The 23,441-nt window shown below is 45.0% G+C and overlaps 1 protein-coding gene across 6 annotated transcripts in view; it reads left to right on the forward strand.

Moving 5' to 3' along the window:
* LOC102447375 (SLAIN motif-containing protein-like) overlaps positions 1–23,151 on the forward strand; it is a 70,301-nt gene extending 47,150 nt beyond the window's left edge. For all 6 annotated transcript variants that reach the window (XM_075941207.2, XM_075941206.2, XM_075941208.2 and 3 more), the window contains 4 exons: positions 4,182–4,496; positions 4,725–4,862; positions 5,068–5,389; positions 21,896–23,151. In XM_075941207.2, the coding sequence (XP_075797322.2) occupies positions 4,182–4,496; positions 4,725–4,862; positions 5,068–5,389; positions 21,896–21,962 (842 nt within the window). In that variant the 3' untranslated portion in view covers positions 21,963–23,151. The remainder of the gene's footprint in view (positions 1–4,181; positions 4,497–4,724; positions 4,863–5,067; positions 5,390–21,895) is intronic.
* Positions 23,152–23,441: the final 290 nt, after the last annotated feature.

Below are 23,441 nucleotides of genomic sequence, written 5' to 3' on the forward strand. Positions count from 1 at the left end.
ATTATTCCCATTATACAGGGCACTAAGACCTCATTGGAAATGCTCTGTGCAACATGTTTGAGAGATGAATTCAAACTGGAACCAGTGCTGAGAAGTTCTAAAGGATGATCAGCCTAGAGAGAACCAACTTAAGAGAGGAGACTTAAGGACTTTGGCTTGTTTAGCCTAACTAAACAAATGCTATGGGTAGATGATTGCTCTCTGGGTACGTCTACACTTCCTCCCTAGTTCAGACTAGGGATGCAAATGTAGGCGATTGAAATTGCTAATGAAGTGGGGATTTAAATATCCTGTGCTTCATTAGCATGATCTCGCTGGCATGTTACTCCACTCAACAGCTGATTCAAAAGTGAAAGTGCATGCCAGGATGTGTTGGTTCAAACCAAACGCCTTGGTTCGAACTAACATTACTCCTCAAAAAATTTTAAATATTTAAATCCCCGCTTCATTAGCAATTTCGGTTGCCTACATTTGCATCCCTAGTTCGAACTAGGGAGCAAGTGTAGACGTACCCTCTGTAAAAACATCAGAGGGATAAGCATCAGGGAAGAAGTTACTTAGGAATCACTGTTGGCACAAAGAGTGTGAATGTGTACACGGTTAACCCTATGAGCCTGAGCTCATCGATTAACGTGCATGGTTACATGCAGTCCCCTACCCCGCACTTCTGCCTCTGAATCAGAGGCAGCAGCATGGGCAGGGGGAAAAGGCAGACTCCCCACGCATACTGTCTCCTGCAGAGCTGCCTTTCCTCCCCCCCCCCCCCAACACTGCTGCCTCTGATACACATTTACCTAAACAAACACATTTTAACATCCCTAATTGGTACCTAGCCAGTTTATGACCATTTGTTTATGTATGAATTAGAGCAGAGTAGGCAAGATACTTCTTGTGAGCTGCATCTGGCCCACAACCAGCCTGCCAGGACCCTCAGTCACGCAGCAGCCATGTGGCTACCTGCTCTGGACAGAGGGGGAGGCTTCATGTGATCTCTCCATCCCCAGCTCAATTCTCAGCTCCTATTGGCCGGAACCAATTGACCAGTAGGAACTGATCCCAGCCAATCTCTTAGTTCCTATTGGCCCAAAACAACCAGTCAATAGGAGCTGAGCCTTTCCTCACACCCAGAGTTGAGAGCCATATGGAAGGAGCTGCCTGCTGTTTTATGCAATCTGGGGCCATAGCAGGCAGAGCCCCATCCGCATTTGGGTGCTGCAGGGTTGCTGACCAGGAGATGTTTAGGTAAGCACCTCCCAGCCAAACCCTGCCTCGGGCACCCCTGCCCCTCCCACAGCCTAACTCCCTCCCCCAAGGTCACCATCCAAACCCTCTGCATCCTCCTATTCCAAGTCAAAATTCACTCCCAGACCGTATACCCTTTCCTACACCCTTCCTCCAGGCCAGAGTCCTCTCCTGCACCCATATACCCCCTCTCAGACCCTGCACCCCAATCCCCTGCCCCAGGTCACAACCCCCTCCTTCACTCAAAAGCCCTCTTAGATCTCACACTGTCTCCTGAGCTCCAGTCCCTTATCCTGTGTGCCCTTCTGCACCCAACTTCCATCCTAGACCCCACACCTCCTTCACAAAAAGTGTGGCCCTTGACCACTTTTCAAAATCTTGGAGTGGCCCCTCACCAAATGTTAGAGGAAGTTAGAGTGGCCCATCCCAGAGTTAGAGGAAGGTTTCTAAGTGTCGGAGGAGTTGAAGTTCTGAAACAGTATCCCCAGAGACACAATGGGTGCCAAAAACTAACTGTTTTCAAGACTGGGTTTGAAACATTTATGGAAAGGATGGTATGAAGAGACTGCTTACAATAGCATGTGGCCCATCAGCAGCGGCTGGAAACAAGTATTTCCAGTGGCCAGGGATGGGACACTAGATGACAAAGAGTTCTGAGTTACTATCATGAATTCTTTACTAGGTGTCTGGATGATGAGGCTCACCTATATGCTCAGCGTGTAACTGGTTGCAGTCAGGAAGCAATTTTCCTCCAGATCAGATTGGCAAAGATCCTCAAAGAGGGATTGGCTCTCCTCTGCAGCTAGTGTGAACTACAGTACATGGCAGATTCTGTGTACCTGGAAGTCTTTAAGTCAAGATTTGAGTACTTCAGTAACTCAGCCAGAGGTTATGGGTTTGTTACAGGAGTTTCTGTGGCCTGTGATATGCAGGAGGTCAGACTAGATGATCACAAACATTCCTTCAGGCCTTTAGGTCTGAGTGTAATAACTTAATATTCTTCTTCAAGGAGTGTCCCCCTGGATGCTCCACCTTCAGTGCATCAGCGCCGCTGCGCTCTTGATTGGAGATAGTACCCTGTGGCCAGCTGTGCGTGCAGAGCACCGGCATGTGCAATCTGGAGTGGCTACTGCACATACGCAGCCGGCCACCTCCTCAGTTCCTTCTTAACTGCCATTCCACTAAAAACCTCTCCTCTCTGTGATATGCCTGTCTTGCCCCATTTTAAAAAGTGTACTTACCCATCTTCTTCCCATATACTTACCCATCTTCTTCCCAAAGCCGCATAAGGACAACAGAGGAAACACTCCATACCTTGGATGTCTGCAGAGCATTAGCTTTTTACTTACAGCACACAAATCACTTTCACAAAACACCACGACTGTTTGTTTAATCCGCGGAGAGGTCACAAGGATTACCCATATCAAAAGAAAGAATGTCAAAATGGTTATCTAGCGGCATCCACCTAGCGTACACCTTAGCAGGGAGACAGCCACCACCCTGTGTCAGGGCCCACTCCACAAGGGCTAAAGGCAACTACTGCTGTTTTCCTTCATGGTATACCCACAGAACACATCTGCAAGACCGCCACATGCATGTCCACACACACCTTCACGCAGCATTATGATGCAGACACAAGATTTGGCCACATAATACTCTGTCACAGACTTTCACCTGCCAAAGCTCCCTCCTACATCTACAGCTACTGCTTTGTAATCACCTGAAGGTGGCATACCAATGGGTATACGCCTCGAAGGGACGATTACTCACCAGGTGCAGTAACTGAAGTTCTTGGAGATGGTTGTCCCCGTAGGTGCTCCATCATCCACCCTCCCTCCCCTCTGCTTCAGACTCCAGCACGTCTGGCTCAGAGAAGGAACCGAGGAGGTAGCCTGCTGCGCGTGTTCAGTAGCTGCTCCAGATTGCACACACCACACACGCAGCTGGCCACAGGGCACTAGTATCACAAATCTTTGATCAAGAGCGCAGTGGCACTGATGAACCTGAAGGTGAAGAACTCTAGTTACTGCACCTGGTGAGTAACCTTCCCAAATGCCTGTTTATCATAGTTGTCTTAGAGCTCCAAATTAAAATGTTATTGCAAAAAATATGAAAAGATTTCTCAGTTCAGAAGACTTTTATAGATACTTACAGTGAATGGGGGGAGAGAATGTTGCAAATGAGGATTAGTAATGAAGAGCATACAAATCTTTCCTTGAACCTATTGGAAAATCTGATAGGTACAAAATTACATATGAAAACTAATTTAAATATGCAGTTGAATATGTTGTCTCTTACTTCATGTTAAATATGTACTTATACTGCTTATTATAAAAATTGCCATCACAACTACATGCTTCTAAGAGAAAGGTAACAGCGTGGAGTGGCATCAGTCTCTGTCTAGGCGGGTCTGAGCTCCCGGACCTGGCGCAAGCCAAAACTGAGCTGGACTGCCTTCCTGCCCGGCTCTTAATATACTTGAAATATCGAGCTGAAATGGGGGTAGGTCGTGGACCCAGCATGAGCCAGAACTAAGCCAGGCTGCCTGCCTGCCTCCTAATACACTTTAAATGCAGAGCCGCAAAAGGGGTAGGTCCTGGACTTGTCGCAAGCCAGGACTGAGCCAGGCTGCTGGCCAGCCTGCTAAACAATTTACTGGCAGAGTGAGGGGGAAAGGGATATGCATGTAGTCTTATAGCATTAGCCTTATAAGCTTTTGCTTATTGGTTAACTATACTATTATGTGTCTCATCTATATCATATTATTTTTCTCTTAGAGCAGTACATTCTAAGTTGTGACTGATTTTCATAAAAATGGTTCCATGTGCAAACCCAAATTAATTAGTGGTCAAAGTAGCACTTGTTAATCCCTACCATCATTTGACAGGGAAATAGTTTGTAATAAACTATTGAGAATCTAACACACGTCACATTTCTAGGTCTGCGCCAGGACTGTGCCTCAAGTTCTGCTTCAGTGTCTCGTCGCAGTTCCAGTGCTTCTCTTCACTCTCTCAGGAGAGGCACCTATAGTGACCAGGAGTTTGATACATACAGTCTGGAGGATGAGGATGATTATGATTGTTCACTATCCTATCATAGTGCTCACAGGTACTCGCCATCTCCTCTCAGCTCTCCCCGTTGCCAGTCCCCTTCTTCAGGTACAGATTATGGCAGGACAACCTCTCGAATTCGACCCCCAAGGAGAGCTGTGCAAAGTCCAATGCAAGACCAGCTAAAATTCACAAATAATGAAGGTATGCTGGCTATAAACTTTATTAATATTATGTATTAAAATAGCTTAGAATTTATTTAGGGAAAGGGTAGCTGTTTCATGGAAACTATTTCTGTAGTCAGTTACATTGCTTGTTTTCTCTGTTATCTTGAATTAAAATGATTGTGTACAGTTTTCTAGGAATAGACTAAATAGTGATGGCAAGTTGATTATTGTACAGTCTACATTCTATTTGAAATTCATATTTCAGAGGAAATGCGCCACAGTATGCCTAATCTGGCTAGGACGAGCCTTCGTTCTCTTGAATCAGTAAGAAGCAGTCGGAGTCTGGAATCGGATCTGCAGGTGCCCAGCAGCCGTCTTTCCAGAATTCAGCAACCATCGACAAGTCAGTTTACTTTATCATTTTACAACTGAAATGACAAAATGATGATATTTTGTTCTTTGTTAAATTTAATTTCCCTGACAGTAGCTGAGGCTTTTAAAAGGCCCAGCATCCTAAAATATTCTTGGTGCTCTATTACTAACTAATTTTTTTCTCTCTCCTCCTGCTTGATTCCCCCCTTCTCCCCCCCCTCCCATTTCACATTTAGGTTTGACTCCCAATAAGCTCAGGTTTTCCTCTAGTGCTGGGCAGTCCTCCTTAACAGTTAGACAGCCAGTGAAAGCAGGGTCATGCACAAGTTCTCTTTTAACACTGAGGCAGCCACTAAAAGCCTCCACTTACAGCACTCCTGCAAGTGGAATCCGAAAGCTACCATCTTCATCTCTCAGTCCAGGATCTTTTAGTAGCAGTTCATCCACTACCAGAAGCAATAGTATCGCCTCTGGAACCAAAAATTCATCTGTTAAAGTACGAACATCTGTTGGAGGAATCTCTACTCCGAAGAGCAAGCTGATACAGCAATCCAAAAGGTAACACATTGAAATGAGCATAAACAATTTAAATGTACCTTTAATTGATTTTGCCAACACTGCTGATGTCATGGTGCTTAAAGTGTTTCAGACTCTAAAATGGTGCTCACCTCAGTTGCATTTTAACAGTACTTATTAAACTCCTCATTTGGGTCAAAATGACTTTAAAAAACAGAAAACATAGCTTGACTTCCAAGTCCCAGACTGAGCTTAGAAAAACTCCCATTTGTAAATTGAAAACAAAATTATCTGAGTGAGAAACACTAATTACAGCTTCTCCTTGAAGCCATTTTAATTTAATTACAGCTGGAATATGTAAGTTGGTCATTAAATACTTGTGTCTTGGAGGAAAAAACCCTATATATTTATTGATGAATATAGTGCCTTCGATACTCATCATAGTGCTGTACAGAATTAAGTTCTAATACTTTGAGTGCTTTAAGTAAAAGGCACTACAAAATTGCAAAACACTTAACTGCGAGCAGTAGGGAAAACAGACCCGGTGAGATTAAGTGATTTTTTCCAGGGTCACAAACTCCTTTGAGATAGGAATTGCTTCAAATATCACAAAATACAGTTCTCTGGCAAGGAGAGATTGGTTCAGTAGTTAAGGGACAAGCCAGGCAGTTGAGAAACATTGACTCAATTCCCTGTTCTGTCACAGGTTTCCTGTATAACCTCTCATAAGTCATTAAGTTTGTCACAGTTCACCGTCTTTTAAAATTAGAATGTCTATTTTCTGATTTCCCTGAATGCTTTAACTCACAGGTACATTGTGGGGTGAAAATGGGGGCTCTCAAAGTACCTCAGATAGCTGATGCCAGGTAAGAAGCAAAGGAATATGGTAATTTGAATAAAGGTAATAGCTAGCTTTTGAGTAGGCATATGTACCTGTGCAGGGAAATAAGAATCCCCTCATAGGCTACATCTAGACTGTAGGACTTTTCTAGGATACCGGAGGTATCCCGGAAAAGCAATGCCATGTCCAAGGAATGCATCCGCTCTTCTGAAAATTTTTTGAAAAAGTGGATGCGCTCTTTTGCCATCCCTGTAAACCTCGTTTTACAAGGAAGAAGAGCTGCATCGAAAGAGCAGGTTTTTCCAAAATTTGGCGCCGTGTAGCTGCACCAAATTTGGAGAGAGCTTCTTTTGACAGAAAAGCAGAAAAAGATACGCAAATTGCAGTTTGCAATTTGCATATCTTTTTCCGACTTACCTGTGTAGTCTAGACATAGCCATACATTTACAGGTTGGAAAGAAAAGAGTGAAGACCTTGCCTCTGCTCTCATCTTACTGGCCAGCACAGCTGGGCCAGCATGGTGAACCATAATTTTGTTTGTGGCATAGACTATCATATCTATACCCAGCTCCTCCCATGCCTCTAGCAAGGGGGATGCTGAGAGGGAGTTGTCAGAAGTAGTATCGTCCAACACTGCTACTGGAGTAGGACTGCTTATGTGCCACCTATTAATCAGGGCCATGCCAAAAGGCAAAATCTAGTCACACAGTAATAAAAGAATTCAGATAGGTGAACAAATTTCATTTTTAAAGTTGTTCCAAGACACTGGTGTTAACACTACTTCTCTATCAAAAAATGCATTGAGATCTCTAATGATCCTGACCATCTACAGGTCTTGTGTGATTCCTCAAGAACTACACCAGCAGCACAGTTTCCAAGAATCTTTCTGGGAGATTGCTTCATTTGTGAGTTAGAAGAATACTTCAAGTGCTTGTTCATGTGGGTTCCAGCTTAGGTGTGCATGCACGGACATCAAAAACTTTTTTTTTCCCCTAGCAACATCCATCAGGTCAGCCAGGGAGTCCCCTCGAGTGGTGCTGGTATGCCATCCTATAAATGACCTGGCTAACCTGCCTCTCCCTCAGTTCCTTCTTATCATCCATGGCAGTATTGAAACACTGTTCACTTGCTATGTAAGTGTGCCGTAGCCAGCTTACTCTTGTTTGTTGCTTGTTCTACTGTTTTCTTCGTTGTTAGTAGTTATGTTAAATTTAGTTATTAGGGTGTTAGTTTTACTATTGCCCACGTTGGGCTAAGGATGTTAAATATTGACTGACTAATTGAATAGTTGATGCATTTTGTATCGACCTATTCAATTAGTCGATAGGATGCCTTCACCTTTGAAGTGTAGCAACAGCCCAAGGGTTTAGGCTTGCGATTCGTACTGTAAGCTATGTCTAACAGTGACCTTCATGACTTCTGTTTCCACTGTTTGGGAGAAGCTTATCAGGCTGATGATTACAAAATTTACAAATCGTTCAAGCCAAGAACAAAAAAAAAAGAGAGACATTTTGACTTGAGGCAATTAATAGAGGCAGCGCTCAAACCAGCAGCATCTGATAGTCTGGGCCTGAGCTCTTCAGTGTGTAGAACTGTGGCATCAATGCATGTAGCCCTTCAGGGCTTAAGAAGGGGCTTTTTCCCCTCTGAGTCAGTGGGAAGCCACTCCACCTCAGTCCAGTGAATCCCTGTAATCCTTGCTCTTGGGCCTGTGGTCAGACCAAGTTGAAAGTCAAAGCTCAGGGCAGGTAACATTAATCTTGGGATTTGGGCCAATTCTCAGGCTGCGCCAATAATGCTCTATAGGGTATGGCCCAGGATCAGGGCTAGGCAAGAAACAAATAGTAGTCTATAAGTTCAAGCCATGGTTCAGGGTGGGGTGACAAACAGGTAACAGTCTTTAGGCCCAGGTGTAGAGCACACATTGAGGCAATTTAGGGGCTCAGGCCTATGCCCAGACTAAGCAGCAGTTTGTACGCCCAGGCCCTGGTTCAGGGTGGGGCTGTCAGCACACATGGAAAGTTCAGATTGAGACAAACAAACAGTTGGGTCTCCTTATTCTGTCAGAGATCCAACGAGCACAGGCAATTGGCCCGGAACAGCAGAGAGGGGAGACTGCCAATCGTAGATTGGGTGGTAGGGGGCACGCAGGCCCACCCACTCCACTGTGTCCCAGCCCAGGGCCCTTACAGCAGTAGATCAGTCTGCTGCTGGTTCAGCGGGGATCCTGACCGCAACATGCTGATTCACAGGCTCTGGTGCAGCCAGACTAAGGTCAGCTATCCCTGGGCTCCTTCATTCTCCCCTTCTGCGCATACATGGCTCCACATGGACATTGGAGAGGTCTTCTGGGATACTGGGGGCTGGACCACCTGGCAGGATTTGTAGTTACTCCAGGTCAAAGTCCATCTGGGTTCCTAGTGGCCCAAGCCAGTCCTCAGCCTCCTGTAGGTTCTTAGCAGCCTCCCAGCTTGGGGAGCACGGGACAGGCATCTGGTTCCTCTGGTAGGAAGGGCCGGACTGAGCTCCTGGGCTGGCCTTTTATACTGCTAAACCCACCCCCTGACTTCAGGTTAGGTGATTGGGTGGGGCCAGACTGCCCAGTGGGGCTCAAGGAGGGACTCTTCCCTCTCTGGGTCAGTGGGCAGCCACTCTGCCTCACCACAATGTGACACAGTCCAGGTAAAAGATTCCATCAAAGAACCCCAGCATTGTAATTCCCTGGCATTATAGCAAGAAACTCAGTCATGGCACCATACAACCTCCCCAGCACCCAAGAAGCACAAGAGGCATTCCCCTCTTAGGGACACTAAGTCGATTTCCAGTCAGAGACCCTTGAAATAGAAGGAAGTGGTACCACTGACTCCGTTAACCCAGGCACCATTGAGTTAAGCACAAAGTGGTGGACCTGCTTGAGCCTTCAATGCTCAATACCATTGAGGCTGCCAGAGACCTCACTGAGCTCACAGAACCTCAGTTTTAGTTGGGACACCAAAATCTCCAGCATAGCCAATACAATTCACTTCATGAAGAAAGCCTGCAATAATGAGGAAGATGCTCTTCTTCCCGGGATTGGCACCAGGTGCCACACACATCTGTCTCGCTGGAGGCCCTGTTAGGGATGTCCATGAGTAGTGGACCATGAGTAGGCTTATTGGTTAATCTTATCAACTACTTGCAACCTGTTTCTTCCCTCCCCTCCCCTTCCCCCAGCTGCCTCTGTATGAGAGGCAGCAAGTGTGAGGGGGAAGCAGGAGCCGTTGCTGAGGGACCCGGCTTAAAAGCTGGTTCCCCCCCAGCTCCAGCTACATGGTGCTGCATCCCCCACCCCATGAGGAGACTGAGGGGGGATATGATAGAGGTCTATAAAATCATGAGTGGTGTGGAGAGGGCTGACAAAGAAAAGTTATTTATTAGTTCCCATAATAGAAGAACTAGAGGACACCAAATGAAATTAATGGGTAGCAGGTTTAAAACTAATAAAAGGAAGTTTTTCTTCACACACTGTGTTGTCAACCTGTGGATCTCCTTGCCAGAGGAGGCGGTGAAGGCTAGGACTATAATAGAGTTTAAAGAGATGCTGGATAAATTCATGGAGGTTAGGTCCATAAAAGGCTATTAGCCAGGGGATAAAATGGTGTCCTTGGCCTCTGTTTGTCAGAGGCTGGAGAGGGATGGCAGGAGACAAATCGCTTGATCATTGTCTTTGGTCCACCCTCTCTGGGGCACCTGGTGCTGGCCACTGTCGGTAGACAGGATACTGGGCTAGATGGACCTTTGGTCTGACCCAGTACGGCCGTTCTTATGTTCTTATGTTATGTTATGTTCTTATGTGCTGCTGCCTCTATCAGAGGTCACTCCAGCACTGGCTCCTGCTTCTCCCCCTCCTGCATACTTGTTGCCTCTAATAAGGAGGCAGCAAAGGGGCAGGAATGCGAGTAGTTGACAAGATTAGTCTTATCAGTTCGGACAGTCCACTACTTTTTTAACATCCCTAGTAGGGGCTCCAGCGAGGCAGATCGGTATGGAGCTTGGTGCCAATCCAGGGAAGGAGAGCATCTCCCTCATTATTGTGGGTTTTCCTCATGAAGCCATGAAAAGTGGCCTTTTTGGATTCCCGGGGCATGCCACCAGGTCACAGGTACCCCCACCATGGCCTCATAGTCAGTAGCAATACTCCATACTTCAAAAACTATGCTATTGAAACCTCACAGTTCAGGGAACTCAATGTCTGGGAAGGCCCCCCAACAACCTCCTCAACCACAGGGCCCTACGAATGTGCAGGAAGCAGACCTATTTGAAGACCAGGCGTACCCAGTCCCTGCGATGGTTTCCTCGTCATCTCTGGATGAAACGGTGGCATGGTCCTCCTTTTCAGGGTCTCCTTCTATTGATCACAGGGCCAATCGGGACCTACTTTGTCGAATAGTCTGCATAATAGGCATCCAAGCCCATGGCAGAGATAGAGGAGTCCATGGTCAATATTCTGGCTCTGGAGAGGCAGTCAAGGGTTGTCCTCCCATTTGTTTAAAACAGTGAAGAAAAATAACCTCTCCATTGGGCAAAAGGTGTACACCTCCTTGTCAGGACTCCGACCAGAGCAGGGACAGAAATAACAGGCACAGGAGTCCATCCAGGTCATTAGGCCAGATTCAAGACCCCCTAGAAATCTCAGTCCGGCTCCAAGCCAGACTTTTGATGGGATGCTTGAGGACTGTGTACTGTCAGGACCTGCTGCACAAAAATCCTAAGGGTGGAGCCACCCACTTTCAACTTCTGCCCAATTAGACTTGACCTGCTTCAAACAAGGGGCTAAGTCAATTTGAGAGTACGACAAAGGACATACCAGACTATTCCCTGGACCCAGTCTCCCCAGTTTTTGGCAACTACCTTTCCCATTTCCTTCCTGCATTATTGGAGGTAACTTCAGACCACTGGGTCCTCAGTATAGTAATGCATGGCTTCATCCAAAGCCACCCTATAGATTGGACAGTTTGAGGCAGTCACTTTGAGTTCCATGCTTTAGGGACATGGAACCTGGGCAGTGTGGGGATTGGGTTCCTCTGACCTTGACTGGGGCGTGCATCTCAGAGGTCTCATTCCAAGGAATGTGATCCCCACGTAAAGGTCAAAGACCTAAGGGAAGTTTAACTAGTGTGGATTCTTCCTGCCTCAGCTGTTGGGCAGGATGGTGAGTCCCTGTCAAGGCTGATTCCCCACTCTGGCACGCTGAATGCAGAAGTGGGGGCCCGCAAAAGCACCCCAAAACCCAAATTTCTACAGGCTTTGGTACAGAAACTTCCCACAAAATCTTAATATCAGACTTTGGAGAATAAAAACCGCTGCCACCACCCAAGAAATGGTAAGAAAACCAGGGAAGAAATCACTTGGGAAATCTCAGCCCTAAAGTAAAACCAGGACACAAAAATTAACCAATGCCAGGTTAATTAAAAAAAAAAAAAAGGAGAACTTTGATTATCCAAACAATACTCCTGTTACAAGCACAGTTGGATTGGCTAGATCAGTGTTTCCCAAACTGTGGGCCTCTGCATGGATGCCGGGGTGTTCCGGGCTCCCGGAGTGACCGTGCGGCACAGGGTCCCCCAAGCAGAGGATGCAGCTGGGTGTTCCGGGCTCGTGGCAGAGGTGTAGCGAGGGGAGAGCAAAGGATGGCGGGGGCACCGGGCTGGACTGCCGGGGGTGGGGGTGCTGGGAACCTGGTGCTGGACTCAAGCAGAGGGAGGGAGGGGCAGGGAATCAGCGCTGGGCTCAGTAGGTCTGTGTGGCTTGCGGGGAGGTGCAGGGAATAGAAAATAAGACCCAGAATATCTTACTGCCCCTGTATAAAACTATGGTACGCCCACATCTTGAGTACTGTGTACAGATGTGATCCTCCTCAGCTCAAAAAAGATATTTTGGCCTTGGAAAGGGTTCAGAAAAGGGCAACTAAAATGATCAGGGGTTTGGAACGGGTCCCATATGAGGAGAGACTAAAGCGACTGGGACTTTTCAGTTTGGAAAAGAGGAGACTGAGGGGGGATATGATAGAGGTATATTCATTAGTTCCCATAATATAAGGACTAGAGGACACCAAATAAAATTAATGGGTAGCAGGTTTAAAACTAATAAGCAAAAGTTCTTCACACAGCGCGTAGTCAACCTGTGGAACTCCTTGCCAGAGGAGGCTGTGAAGGCTAGAACTGTAACAGAGTTTAAAGAGAAGCTAGATAATTTCATGGAGATTAGGTCCATAAAAGGCTCTTAGCCAGGGGGTAGGAATGGTGTCCCTGGCCTCTGTTTGTCAGAGGCTGGAGACAGATGGCACGAGACAAATCGATTGATCATTGTCTTCGGTCCACCCCCTCTGGAGCACCTGGTGTTGGCCACTGTCGGCAGGCAGGCCACTGGGCTAGATGGCCCTTTGGTCTGACCCAGTACGGCCGTTCTTATGAAACGGATCTCAGCTGGGCTGCGAGAGTGAAGAGGTACAGGGTGCTGGGCTGAGCTGGGCTGCGGGAGTGGGGAGGTGCAGAGCTCGGAGCTCAGTTTGGCTGCAGGAGGGAGGTGCTGGGAACCGGGGCTAGACTCGAGGGGCAGGAAATCAGAGCTAGGCTCAGCAGTTTTGCTGGTTTGGGGGGAGGTGCAGGGAAACGGGGCTCAGCTGTGGTCTGGGAGAGGCATGCAAGGAACCAGTGTGGGGCTCAACTGGGCTGAGGTGGATGTGGGAAGGCATAGGGAACAAAAAGGCAGCTCAGCTGGGCTGTGAGGTGCTGCAAGGAACTGGTGCTGCACTCCCTTGGATTGTGGGGATGGTTTTGGGGGAGGTGCAGGGAACCAGCACGGGTGGGCAGCTCAGCTCAGTTGCAGGGGAGGGAGGTGCAAAGAAGCCTAGTGGGGAGGGCGAACCAGGAGCCCTGAAATGATCTCTCCTGGTCCAAAAAAATCCCTCTTCTGGAACCAGTCAGGTCCAGAGGGTGCCAGACCAGGGAGGTCCAACACCTACCCAAGTCCCCTCCATGCACCCTCCCTCCTAGCCAGATACCCTACCCCCAATCTGCTCCTGCTCCTGCCTCCCAGAGTGCCCTTGTGGCACCAGGTCCTCCAAGCCCTGGCCTGGGCTGGGCAGAGTATTCAGCTGGGTGAAACAGTGAACATTTATTCATTTTTCATTTTTTTTAATATGTGTTTATATTTTTGGGCTGCAAAAACAGTACTGAAAACAATGGGTGCCAACTAAAGTAAAAAGTTTGCAAAATGCTGGTCTAGCCAGCTTTCTATCCATCTTACAGTCCATTTATCCAATCCACGTTCCCTTAACTTGCTGGCAAGAATATTGTGGGTGACCATATCAAAAGCTTTGCTAAAGCTGGCACTGGAGGCTTTGGGAGGACCAGAAACAACTTATTTGCATATTCGTCATTTGCTTAATGAATATGCAAATGAATGTTACCGGTCCTCCAAAAGCTCGTGAATGGATTTACTGGTCTCCGTGTCAAAAAGTTTGGGAACTCCTGGGCTAAATGGTAAGAGCCACCAATTAATAAACTCATGGGGAATATTCCCATGGGCTCAAGACTTAGTTACGAATGGGAGGAAACCCCCATTTCTAACAGCCCGGACATCCAATCCAAAGTCCCAAAACAGATTTATATAAACTTTACCCTACTTACACATTATGAAGACTCTCTTTCTTGGAGAGACATGTCTTCTGGGGGAAAGCCAATTGGTGCGGAGATGCACATAAATCGGATGGATAGAGAAGAATCCATTGATAGAGATTGGATTAGATAGAGAGAGAGAGTGGATTCTTAGAGAAGAATCCATTGATAGAGATTCTCTAAGCTTTAGTCAGAAAGAGAGGAGGGGAGAAGACAAACCATGGGCCAGAGCAGACAAACAACTGCATATAAAGGAATCCAGTGCATCAGGGAAGGGCAGACAGATAAGCAGTGGCAAATTTTTAAAGTGCTTCTACACAAATGCTAGGAGTCTGACTAATAAGATGGGTGAACTAGAGTACCTCGTATTAAAGGAGGACATTGACATAATAGGCATCACTGAAACCTGATGGAATGAGGAAAATCTGTGGGACACAAGCATACCGGGATATAAAATATATCAAAAGGATAGAGCAGGCCAGGTGGGTGGCGGAGTGGCACTGTATGTGAAAGATAATGTAGAATCAAATGAAATAAAAATATTAAGTGAATCAACATGTTCAGTAGAATTGCTATGGATAGTAATTCCATGCTCCAATAATAAGAAATTAGCAGTAGGGATATATTACTGACCACCTGACCAGGACAGCGATACTGATATTGAAATGCTGAGGGAGAATAGAGAGGTTACCAAAATAAAGAACTCTATAATAATGGGGGATTTTAATTATCCCCATATTGACTGGATACGTGTCAGTCACCTCAGGAAGAGAACCAGAGATAAAATTTCTCAATGGCTTAAATGACTGCTTCTTGGAGCAGCTGGTGCAGGAACCCACAAGGGGAGAGGCAATTCTCGATTTAGTCCGGAGTGGAGTGCAGGATCAAGTCCAGGAGATAACTGTTACAGGACCACTTGGGAATAGTGACCATAATATAATAACATTTAACATTCCTGTGGTGGGAAAAACACACCAGCAGTACAGCACTCTGGCATTTAATTTCAAAAAAGGGAATTACACAAAAAGGAGGGGGTTAGTTAAACGGAAATTAAAAGGCACAGTGACTAGAGCCAAATCCCTGCAAGCTGCATGGAAACTTTTTAAAGACACCATAATAGAGGCCCAACTTAAATGTATACCCCAAATTAAAAAACATAGCAAGAGACCTAAAAAATAGTCACCATGGCTTAACCACCATGTAAAAGAAGCAGTGAGGGACAAAAAGGTATCTTTTAAGAAGTGGAAGTCCAATCCTAGTGAGATTAAATAGAAAGGAACATAAACACTGTCAAATCAAGTGTAAAAATGTAATGAGAAAAGCAAAAAAAGATTTTGAGGAACAGCTAGCCAAAAACTCAAAAAGGAACAACAAAATGTTTAAGTACATTAGAAGCAGGAAGCCTGCTAAAAAACCTGTGGGTCCCCTAGATGATCGAGCTATAAAAGGAGCAATCAAGGACGATAAAGCCATTGCGGATAAACTAAATAATTTCTTTGTTTCGGTCTTCCCAAATCTGCACCGTCCTTTGTGGGTGATGAATCTGAGGAACTGTCCCAGATTGAAGTGTCATTAGAGGAGGTTTTGGAACAAATAGAAAAACTTAATGTTAACAGATCTCCAGGACCGGATGGCATTCATCCAAGGGTTCTAAAAGAACTCAAATGGGAAATTGCTGAGCTATTATCTGTGGTTTGTAACCTATCCTTTAAATCGGCTTCCATACCTAATGACTGGACGGTAGCCAACGTGACACCAATATTTAAAAAGGGCTCTAGAGGCGATCCTGGCAATTACAGACCGGTTAGTCTAGCCTCAGTACCAGGCAAATTAGTCGAAACAATAGTAAAGAATAAAATTGTGAGGCATGTAGAAGAACATAATTTTTTGGACAAAAGTCAACGTGGTTTCTGTAAAGGGAAATCCTGTCTTACTAATCTGTTAGAGTTCTTTGAAGGGGTTAACAAACATGCAGACAAGGGGGATCCAGTAGATATAGTATACTTGGATTTTCAGAAAGCCTTTGACAAGGTCCCTCATCAAAGGCTCTGGTGTAAATTACATGGCCATGGGATAAGAGGGAAGGTCCTTTCTTGGATTGAGAACTGGTTAAAAGACAGGAAGCGAAGGGTAGGAATAAATGGTAAATTTTCAGAATGGAGAGGGGTAACTAGTGGTGTCCCCCAAGGGTCAGTCCTGGGACCAATCCTTTTCAACTTATTCATAAATGATCTGGAGAAAGGGGTAAGCAGTGAGGTAGTAAAGTTTGCAGATGATACCAAACTGTTTAGGATAGTGAAGACAGAAACAGACTGTGAGGGATTCCAACAAGATCCCATCAAACTGAGCGATTGGGCAACAAAATGGCAAATGAAATTTAATGTGGATAAGTGCAAAGTAATGCACATCGGGGGAATAATAACCCCACCTATAGGTACAGTATGATGGGGCTAATTTGACTATGACAAATCAGGAAAGAGATCTTGGACTTATTGTGGATAGTTCTCTGAAAACTTCCACACAGTGTGCAGCGGTAGTCAAAAACGCAAATAGGATGCTAGGAATTATTAAGAAAGAGATAGAAAATAAGACCCAGAATATCTTACTGCCCCTGTATAAAACCGTGGTACGCCCACATCTTGAATACTGTGTACAGATGTGGTCTCCTCACCTCAAAAAAGATATTTTGACCTTGGAAAGGATTCAGAAAAGGGCAACTAAAATGATTAGGGGTTTCGAAGGGGTCCCATATGAAGAGAGGTTAAAGCGACTGGGAGTTTTCAGTTTAGAAAAGAGGAGACTGAGGGGGGATATGATAGAGGTCTATAAAATCATGAGTGGTGTGGAGAGGGCTGACAAAGAAAAGTTATTTATTAGTTCCCATAATAGAAGAACTAGAGGTCACCAAATGAAATTAATGGGTAGCAGGTTTAAAACTAATAAAATAAAGTTCTTCTTCACACAGTGTGTAGTCAACCTGTGGAACTCCTTGCCAGAAGAGGCTGTGAAGGCTAGGACTATAACAGTTTAAAGAGAAGCTAGATAATTTCTTGGAGGTTAGGTCCATAAAAGGCTCTTAGCCAGGGGATAGAAATGGTGTCCCTGGCCTCTGTTTGTCAGAGGCTGGAGAGGGATGACAGGAGACAAATCGCTTGATCATTGTCTTTGGTGCACCCTTTCTGGGGCACCTGGTACTGGCCACTGTCGGCAGACAGGATACTGGGCTAGATGGACCTTTGGTCTGAACCAGTACGGCCGTTCTTATGTTATGTTCCGTCTTCCTTAGTATCTAGAGCAAACTGGCCCAGAGACAGAGGAGGGAAAATCCAAAAATTCCTCTGTATGTTTGAAATCCCTATCTGCATTTCTATTGGCCGACTGCTACCTGGCTAGGTACAGTTATCACTTAGTCCCCAGGCTGCTGGCCATCCCTCGTGACCATGACAGTCCCAATGGACAATATGGCAGGAAAGGGGCAGCATGTTCTTTGGTCCTCTGTCTCTGGGATTTCTGCATTGGTCCTGGCATCCATCTTGGAAGGTTGTCACCTTCCCACTATGGGGATTGCTTTGGCTGATTACCTCAGCAGGGACTTTTCCTCTCACCATGAGTAGTTCTACCCAGAAGAGCCTCCATGCTCTTCCTGAGGTGGGAATATCCCCAACTAGATCTGTGTGCCACTAGGTAAAACAGCAAGTGCCATAAGCTTTGCTCTTGGCAGGGACTGCATGAGGGCTCTCTCTCTGATGCCTTCCTCCTGTAATGGGCTGGGGGTCTGATGTATATGTTTCCTCCAGTCCCTCTTGTTATAGAATCATAGAACCATAGAGCTGGAAGAGACCTCAGAAGGTCATGAAGTCCAGCCCCCTGCTGTAGGCAGGACTAGTCCCAACTAAATCAACCCAGCCAGGGCTTTGTCAAGCCGAGACTTAAACACCTCTAGGGATGGAGACTCCACTACCTCCCTAGATAACCATTCCAGTGCTTCACCACTCTCCTAGTGAAAAATTTCTTCCTAATATCCAACCTGGACCTCTCCCACCACAACTTGAGACCATTGCTCCTTGTTCTGCTGTCCGTCACTACTGAGAACAGCCTCTCTCCATCCTCTTTGGATCCTCCCTTCAGGAAGTTGAAGGCTGCTATCAAATCCCCCCTCACTCTTCGCTTCTGCAGACTACACAGACCCAACTCCCTCAGCCTCTCCTCAGCTGAGTCCTGGTGAAGATTAAAAGGGACAGAGAATGGGTTATCAAGATTGCCCCAGCAACCTGGAGGAGCAAACCTGCTTGAAGGAGGGAAGTTCAGCAGATTCTCCTGGGACAAACTTATCTGGCCAAGCGGATGAGGTTTTCCTGCTTTATGTCGGAGCGTGGCATATCTCCTTCACATTCCTCAGTGTAGGCTATCTTGAACTACTTACTGCAGCTCAAGAGCATTCTTCTATAAAGGTTCATTTTGTGGCTATCTCTGCATCCCACCAGCGAATTCAAGGTCAGACATTCCTCTCTCCTAACATGACAGGTTCCTGAGAGCCCTCAAGAGACTCTACCTGCCAGTTACAGGACTCTATTCCACAGTAGGAAATTGACTTGGTCCTCTCTCTGGGCTTGATGACCTGCCTTTTGAGCTGCTGGCCTCTTGCTCCGTTTTCCACTTGTACCGGAGGTCGCTTTTCTGGTGATGTCCAGTGAGATGAGTATTGGAGATGGAGGCCTTGTCCTGGAACTGCTTTGCATGTTTTTTATGAGGATGAGGTCTAGCCTCATCCAGTATTCCTACCAAAGGTGGTGTCATCTTTCCACGTGAACTGGGACATATTCCTGCCTATGTTCTGTCCCAAGCCACATAATGTGGCAAAGGACAGGCATTTTTGCACTTGGAATATATCAGCGCCTTCTGTAAGTCAACACAGCTCTTTGTCACTATGGGCTGAATGGACGAAGGGCCTTTTGGTATCTTCACAGAGGATTTCCAACTGGATCACTGTTATAACCTGGCAAAAGTCCCACTGCTACCAGAATGTCTGAAACCATTCGACCAGAGCTCAGGCATTGTCAGTAGTCTTCCTGGCACTTATCGTGGGACATCTATAGGGCTGCAACGTGACCCTACGTCCATACATTCACATTTCTTTATGACATGACTCAGCAGGCTGGAAGTGACACAGCCGTGAACTCCTACCTGCCTCCATGGCTACTGCTTGAAATCCCTTAGGGTATGTCTAGACTGCATCCCTCTGTCGGCAGAGGGATGCAGATTAGGCAGGTCGACATTGCAAATGAGGCAGGGATTTAAATATCCCGTGCTTAATTTGCATAAAAATGGCTGCCATTTTGCCCACTCAGCACTTTGCTGGCAAAAAGTGGCAGTCTAGAGGGGGATCTGTGGAGAAGAAAGCCTTTTTCCACAGATCCCTTATGCCTCCTGCAAGGAGGTTTACAGGATCTGTCGGAAAAGGCTTTTTCTCAACAAATCCCCTTCTAGACTGCCGCTTTTTGCCAACAAAGTGCTGAGTCAGCAAGAACGGTGGCCTATTTTATGCAACTTAGGCACGGGATATTTAAATGCCTTCCTCATTTGCAATGTCGACCTGCCTAATCTGCATCCCTCTGCCATAGAGGGATATAGTCTAGACATACCCATAATGTGGAATGGACATGAGCAAGCACTCAAAGAAAAGAGTTACTGGTTCCATAACTGGTGTTTTTAGAGATGTGTTGCTCATGTCCATTCCATAACCCGCCCTCCTTTTTCACTGTCAGAGTTTTGGTCAAAAAGAAACTCAAGGTGGGGGGAGCATGCGGTACCCCTTATACTGTGACCTTGAAATTGCCATTCAGGGGTCGCCAGAGCTGCTTCCCCCCAGCAACTGTGCAGGAGAAACTTTTGGCATGGATATGAATATCATATATTGAGAAACATCAGTTACAGAATAGGTAACTGTCTTTTATGATGGTCGTGAAACTTAATTATGACAACTGCCAACAGGACAGTTACAGCTACTCACAGATTATAATTTTAGCAGGAAATCTTTGCATCTTCAATTGTCCTCTTAAAACAGTTGCCAAAACCTCATATCTTGTCATCCACTGTGTAGGTTATGCTTTGTCAATGTAAATCTGTGGCACATTGAAAATATAGGGTCTGAGTAAAATAAACTGAAATTATCAAAATAAATAACTTTGGGTATGTCTACACTACCACCCTAGTTCGAACTAGGGTGGTTAATGTAGGCATTCGAAGTTGCAAATGAAGCCCGGGATTTAAATATCCCAGGCTTCATTTGCATCTTGCCGGGCGCTGCCATTTTTAAATCCCCGTTAGTGCGGACTCCGTGCCCGCGGCTACACGCGGCATGGAGTAGGTAGTTCGAATTAGAAAGCCAAATTCGAACTACCTACTCCGTGCCGCAGTCACGGAGTCCGCACTAACGGGGATTTAAAAATGGCGACGCTCGGCAAGATGCAAATGAAGCCTGGGATATTTAAATCCCGGGCTTCATTTGCAACTTCGAATGCCTTACATTAACCACCCTAGTTCGAACTAGGGTGGTAGTGTAGACATACCCTATAGGTGATACTGTACTGATTATATTATTCATGCATATCCTTAAAGCAGGAGTGGGGTACCTTAAGCCTGGGGGCCTGATGCAGCTTGCATGGATTATAGCCCCTGAGGCTCAGGGTTCTTCTCCTTCCGCCCCCTCCTCCCCGCATTGGTGAGCCTTCCTGGGGCCTGTAGCGCACAAAATCTACTAGTCTGGCCCCCCAGGCTCTGGTGGGGGGGGAATGTGGGGAATGTCTTTCTCCTCAATTGGCATGGGTTTTTTTTCCCATTTCTCACTTGTGTGCTGTCCCCAATTAATTTTTTTGTGGGTCATTTGCCCTCAACCCAAAAAAGGTTCCTCACACCAGACTTAAATGCTCACTTGGGAAATTTACTATTGGTCTAATTCTTCTTCCACAGTATCCAGTGCTAAGTGCCCCTCCCCTCCTTCCTTCCCCTCCCCCCCTCAGTTTCCTAGGTACTATGCCAGCCCTCAAATCCCTCTTGACTAATTAAGACATGCAATTTTTTTGAAAAGTCTAAAAAATAGGCTTATTTCTTCTCCTGTGGAGGAAATTCCCATCAATGATTTTAAAAAAAAATTAATCACGCACAAAATTATCTCATGCATGTGCACATGCACAGAGTAAAATAGGAAAGAAATATTTTTCTCTATCTTTTAACTAGTGATATTGGATGTTACAAGTAATACATTTAACCCACAATTGTCTGAATTTTGGCTTTGATAAAGGAAAAAATGAATAAGGTAGCGTTATTTTCCCCTTCATATAACAGAAGAACCAGGGGTCACTCAATGAAATTAATAGACAATAGGTTAAACAAACAAAAGAAAGCACTGCTTGTGCAGCCAAACTATGGAACTCTTTGCTGTGGGTATTGTGAAGATCAACAAATAATGAAAGATAAAACCAGCAATTGATGTTAGCTAAGATGATTAGAGATGCAGCCCCATGTTCTGATTGTCCTAAGCCTCTAACTTTCAGAAGTTAGGACTTGATGAGAGGGGACTCACTCGGTTGCCTGTTCTGTTCATTCCCTCTGAAGCATATGGCATTGGTCACTCTTGAAAAACAAGATACTTGGTTAGCTGAGCTATTGGCCTGAAACAGTTTGACCATTCTTATTATGTCCAACTTAAATCCTTTTTTCAATATTACCTGAGACTGCTGCAAAATTTGCTTTCTCTGTATCAGCAAGCCACAGAAAACAGGACTGTCTTGAATATAGTTCATATTCTTGGATGTGAGTATAACAGGGAATTGACTAAGACATGACTGTAGGACAGGTGCTGAAATTCTGTGGTAACAGATGGATTTGGTAAAAGCAAAAATATTGGCATTCAGTCTCAAGGCTTGGTGCATTAATATGTTTTTCTACCAATAGATGCTTTAATGAACATTTCATTTCTTTCTGTTTTTAAATGTATCCTAATGCATCCATTTGTCTGATATGTTGGCTTTTTTGTGTTTTTAAAAATAGATTTCCTCAGACAGCAAAGACTAACCAGACAACTGCTGATGATTCCTGGAAGGATGGGTGTTACTAAGCTAACCCAAAGAAGCTGATAAAACTGGCAGACATCTGTATGACGCTCAACCCCAGCTGGCTGGGCATGAGAACTTTATTTTAAAATATACCTTGCCCCTGACTCATCACATAGGATTGACTTGTATGTTTTCTGCATCTTTTGAGTGCAAATTACTCCTTGCTTTCATTTATTTTGCCAAGAGATTGGCCTCTTAGTAGTAGAAATGGACAATTTTTTCTTTACTGTGTTCCTACTGTACAGAGTATACTACTAAAGTCAGAAAAACATTACATGAAGACTGTTTGACTTTCACCTTTGTATCTCTGGTACAAACTTCTACCTGCAGTGTGTTAATGGAAAAGATGTTGGCTAAAATTCAATATGATTTGTTCATGGGGAAGTGCGCTTGGAAGAGCACGGGTGGTTGTGTTTAAGCCAGCAAGAAATTTCAACCCACTGTGCTTCCTTGCTGCAAAGCAGTGATTTGAAGATTAGATAAATAGTTGTATAGGTGTTAGAAAATGAAGTTTAGGGATTTTTTTAATTCACCTGCTGTAAGTTTTGCCTGAAGCTCAAAGATTTTTTTTAACTTGTTCTTGTATAGAATGTGTTTCTTCTCTTATGCTTTTTATTAATATTTGTTCTAGAAGATGAAACAACTTTTTATAACTCAGTAGTACAGTTAAAAAAGACATTTTGTATTAGTGTGTGTGTGCAGTCACCTAGTGTAAGTTCACAAATGAAGGAGTAGTACACAATATTTGTGTGGGTATATGAGCAGGCAGTCAAACTTAAGTGGGTGCTATTTAAAAACTATCACATTGCAGTATTTGCTGTGTTCCATAGCTTTGGTAGGAAGTACCAAACATTGGTCAACTAAACTACTGCAGGTGACCCTGTTTCTAAACAGTACCACTACTGTATATTGGGGAGAAATTATTGCACTTGAGGTGCTTCTTGCCATAGTCTACTTTACTCATTCCCAGTTGGTAACAATTGCCTTTTACTGGTTTTGTATAAGACATTTTTCTACTGCCTTTTTTTTCTTTCCATACAAAGGAATCTGTTGAAACTGTGTCCCTGTCCTCAGCAAACTATGGAGGCCACTGACCCAATCCTAGTTTCTGAAATATGCTCAGTGATGTTCTTCCAACCATCAGTGTGATTTGATATCGTAATTTAATAAAAAAAAGTTAAGATGCTGAAACTAGATATGCCTTAATTAATTAACTTTGTGGTAGTATTTTTATAAAAATGATTGCGGAGAGGGACAATTTTATAGATCTCAGGGCTCATTTACTTTCAGAAATACTTCAGAGAAACAAATGAATCCTTGTTATTTGTAAGGGAAGAGTTAACAACGGGGGTCTGGAATCATTCTCTACTATCCTTACCATAGGAATCAACTCTAATGGCAGAGTGTGGTGACTGTGGTAAACTGCAGGAGCATATATTCATAGATGATTTTTCGAAGAACTGCTCCTAGGCATTCCAGTG

The sequence above is a fragment of the Pelodiscus sinensis genome, chromosome 13 (assembly GCF_052426305.1).
Source record: "Pelodiscus sinensis isolate ZL-2025 chromosome 13, ASM5242630v1, whole genome shotgun sequence".
NCBI lineage: Eukaryota > Metazoa > Chordata > Testudines > Trionychidae > Pelodiscus > Pelodiscus sinensis.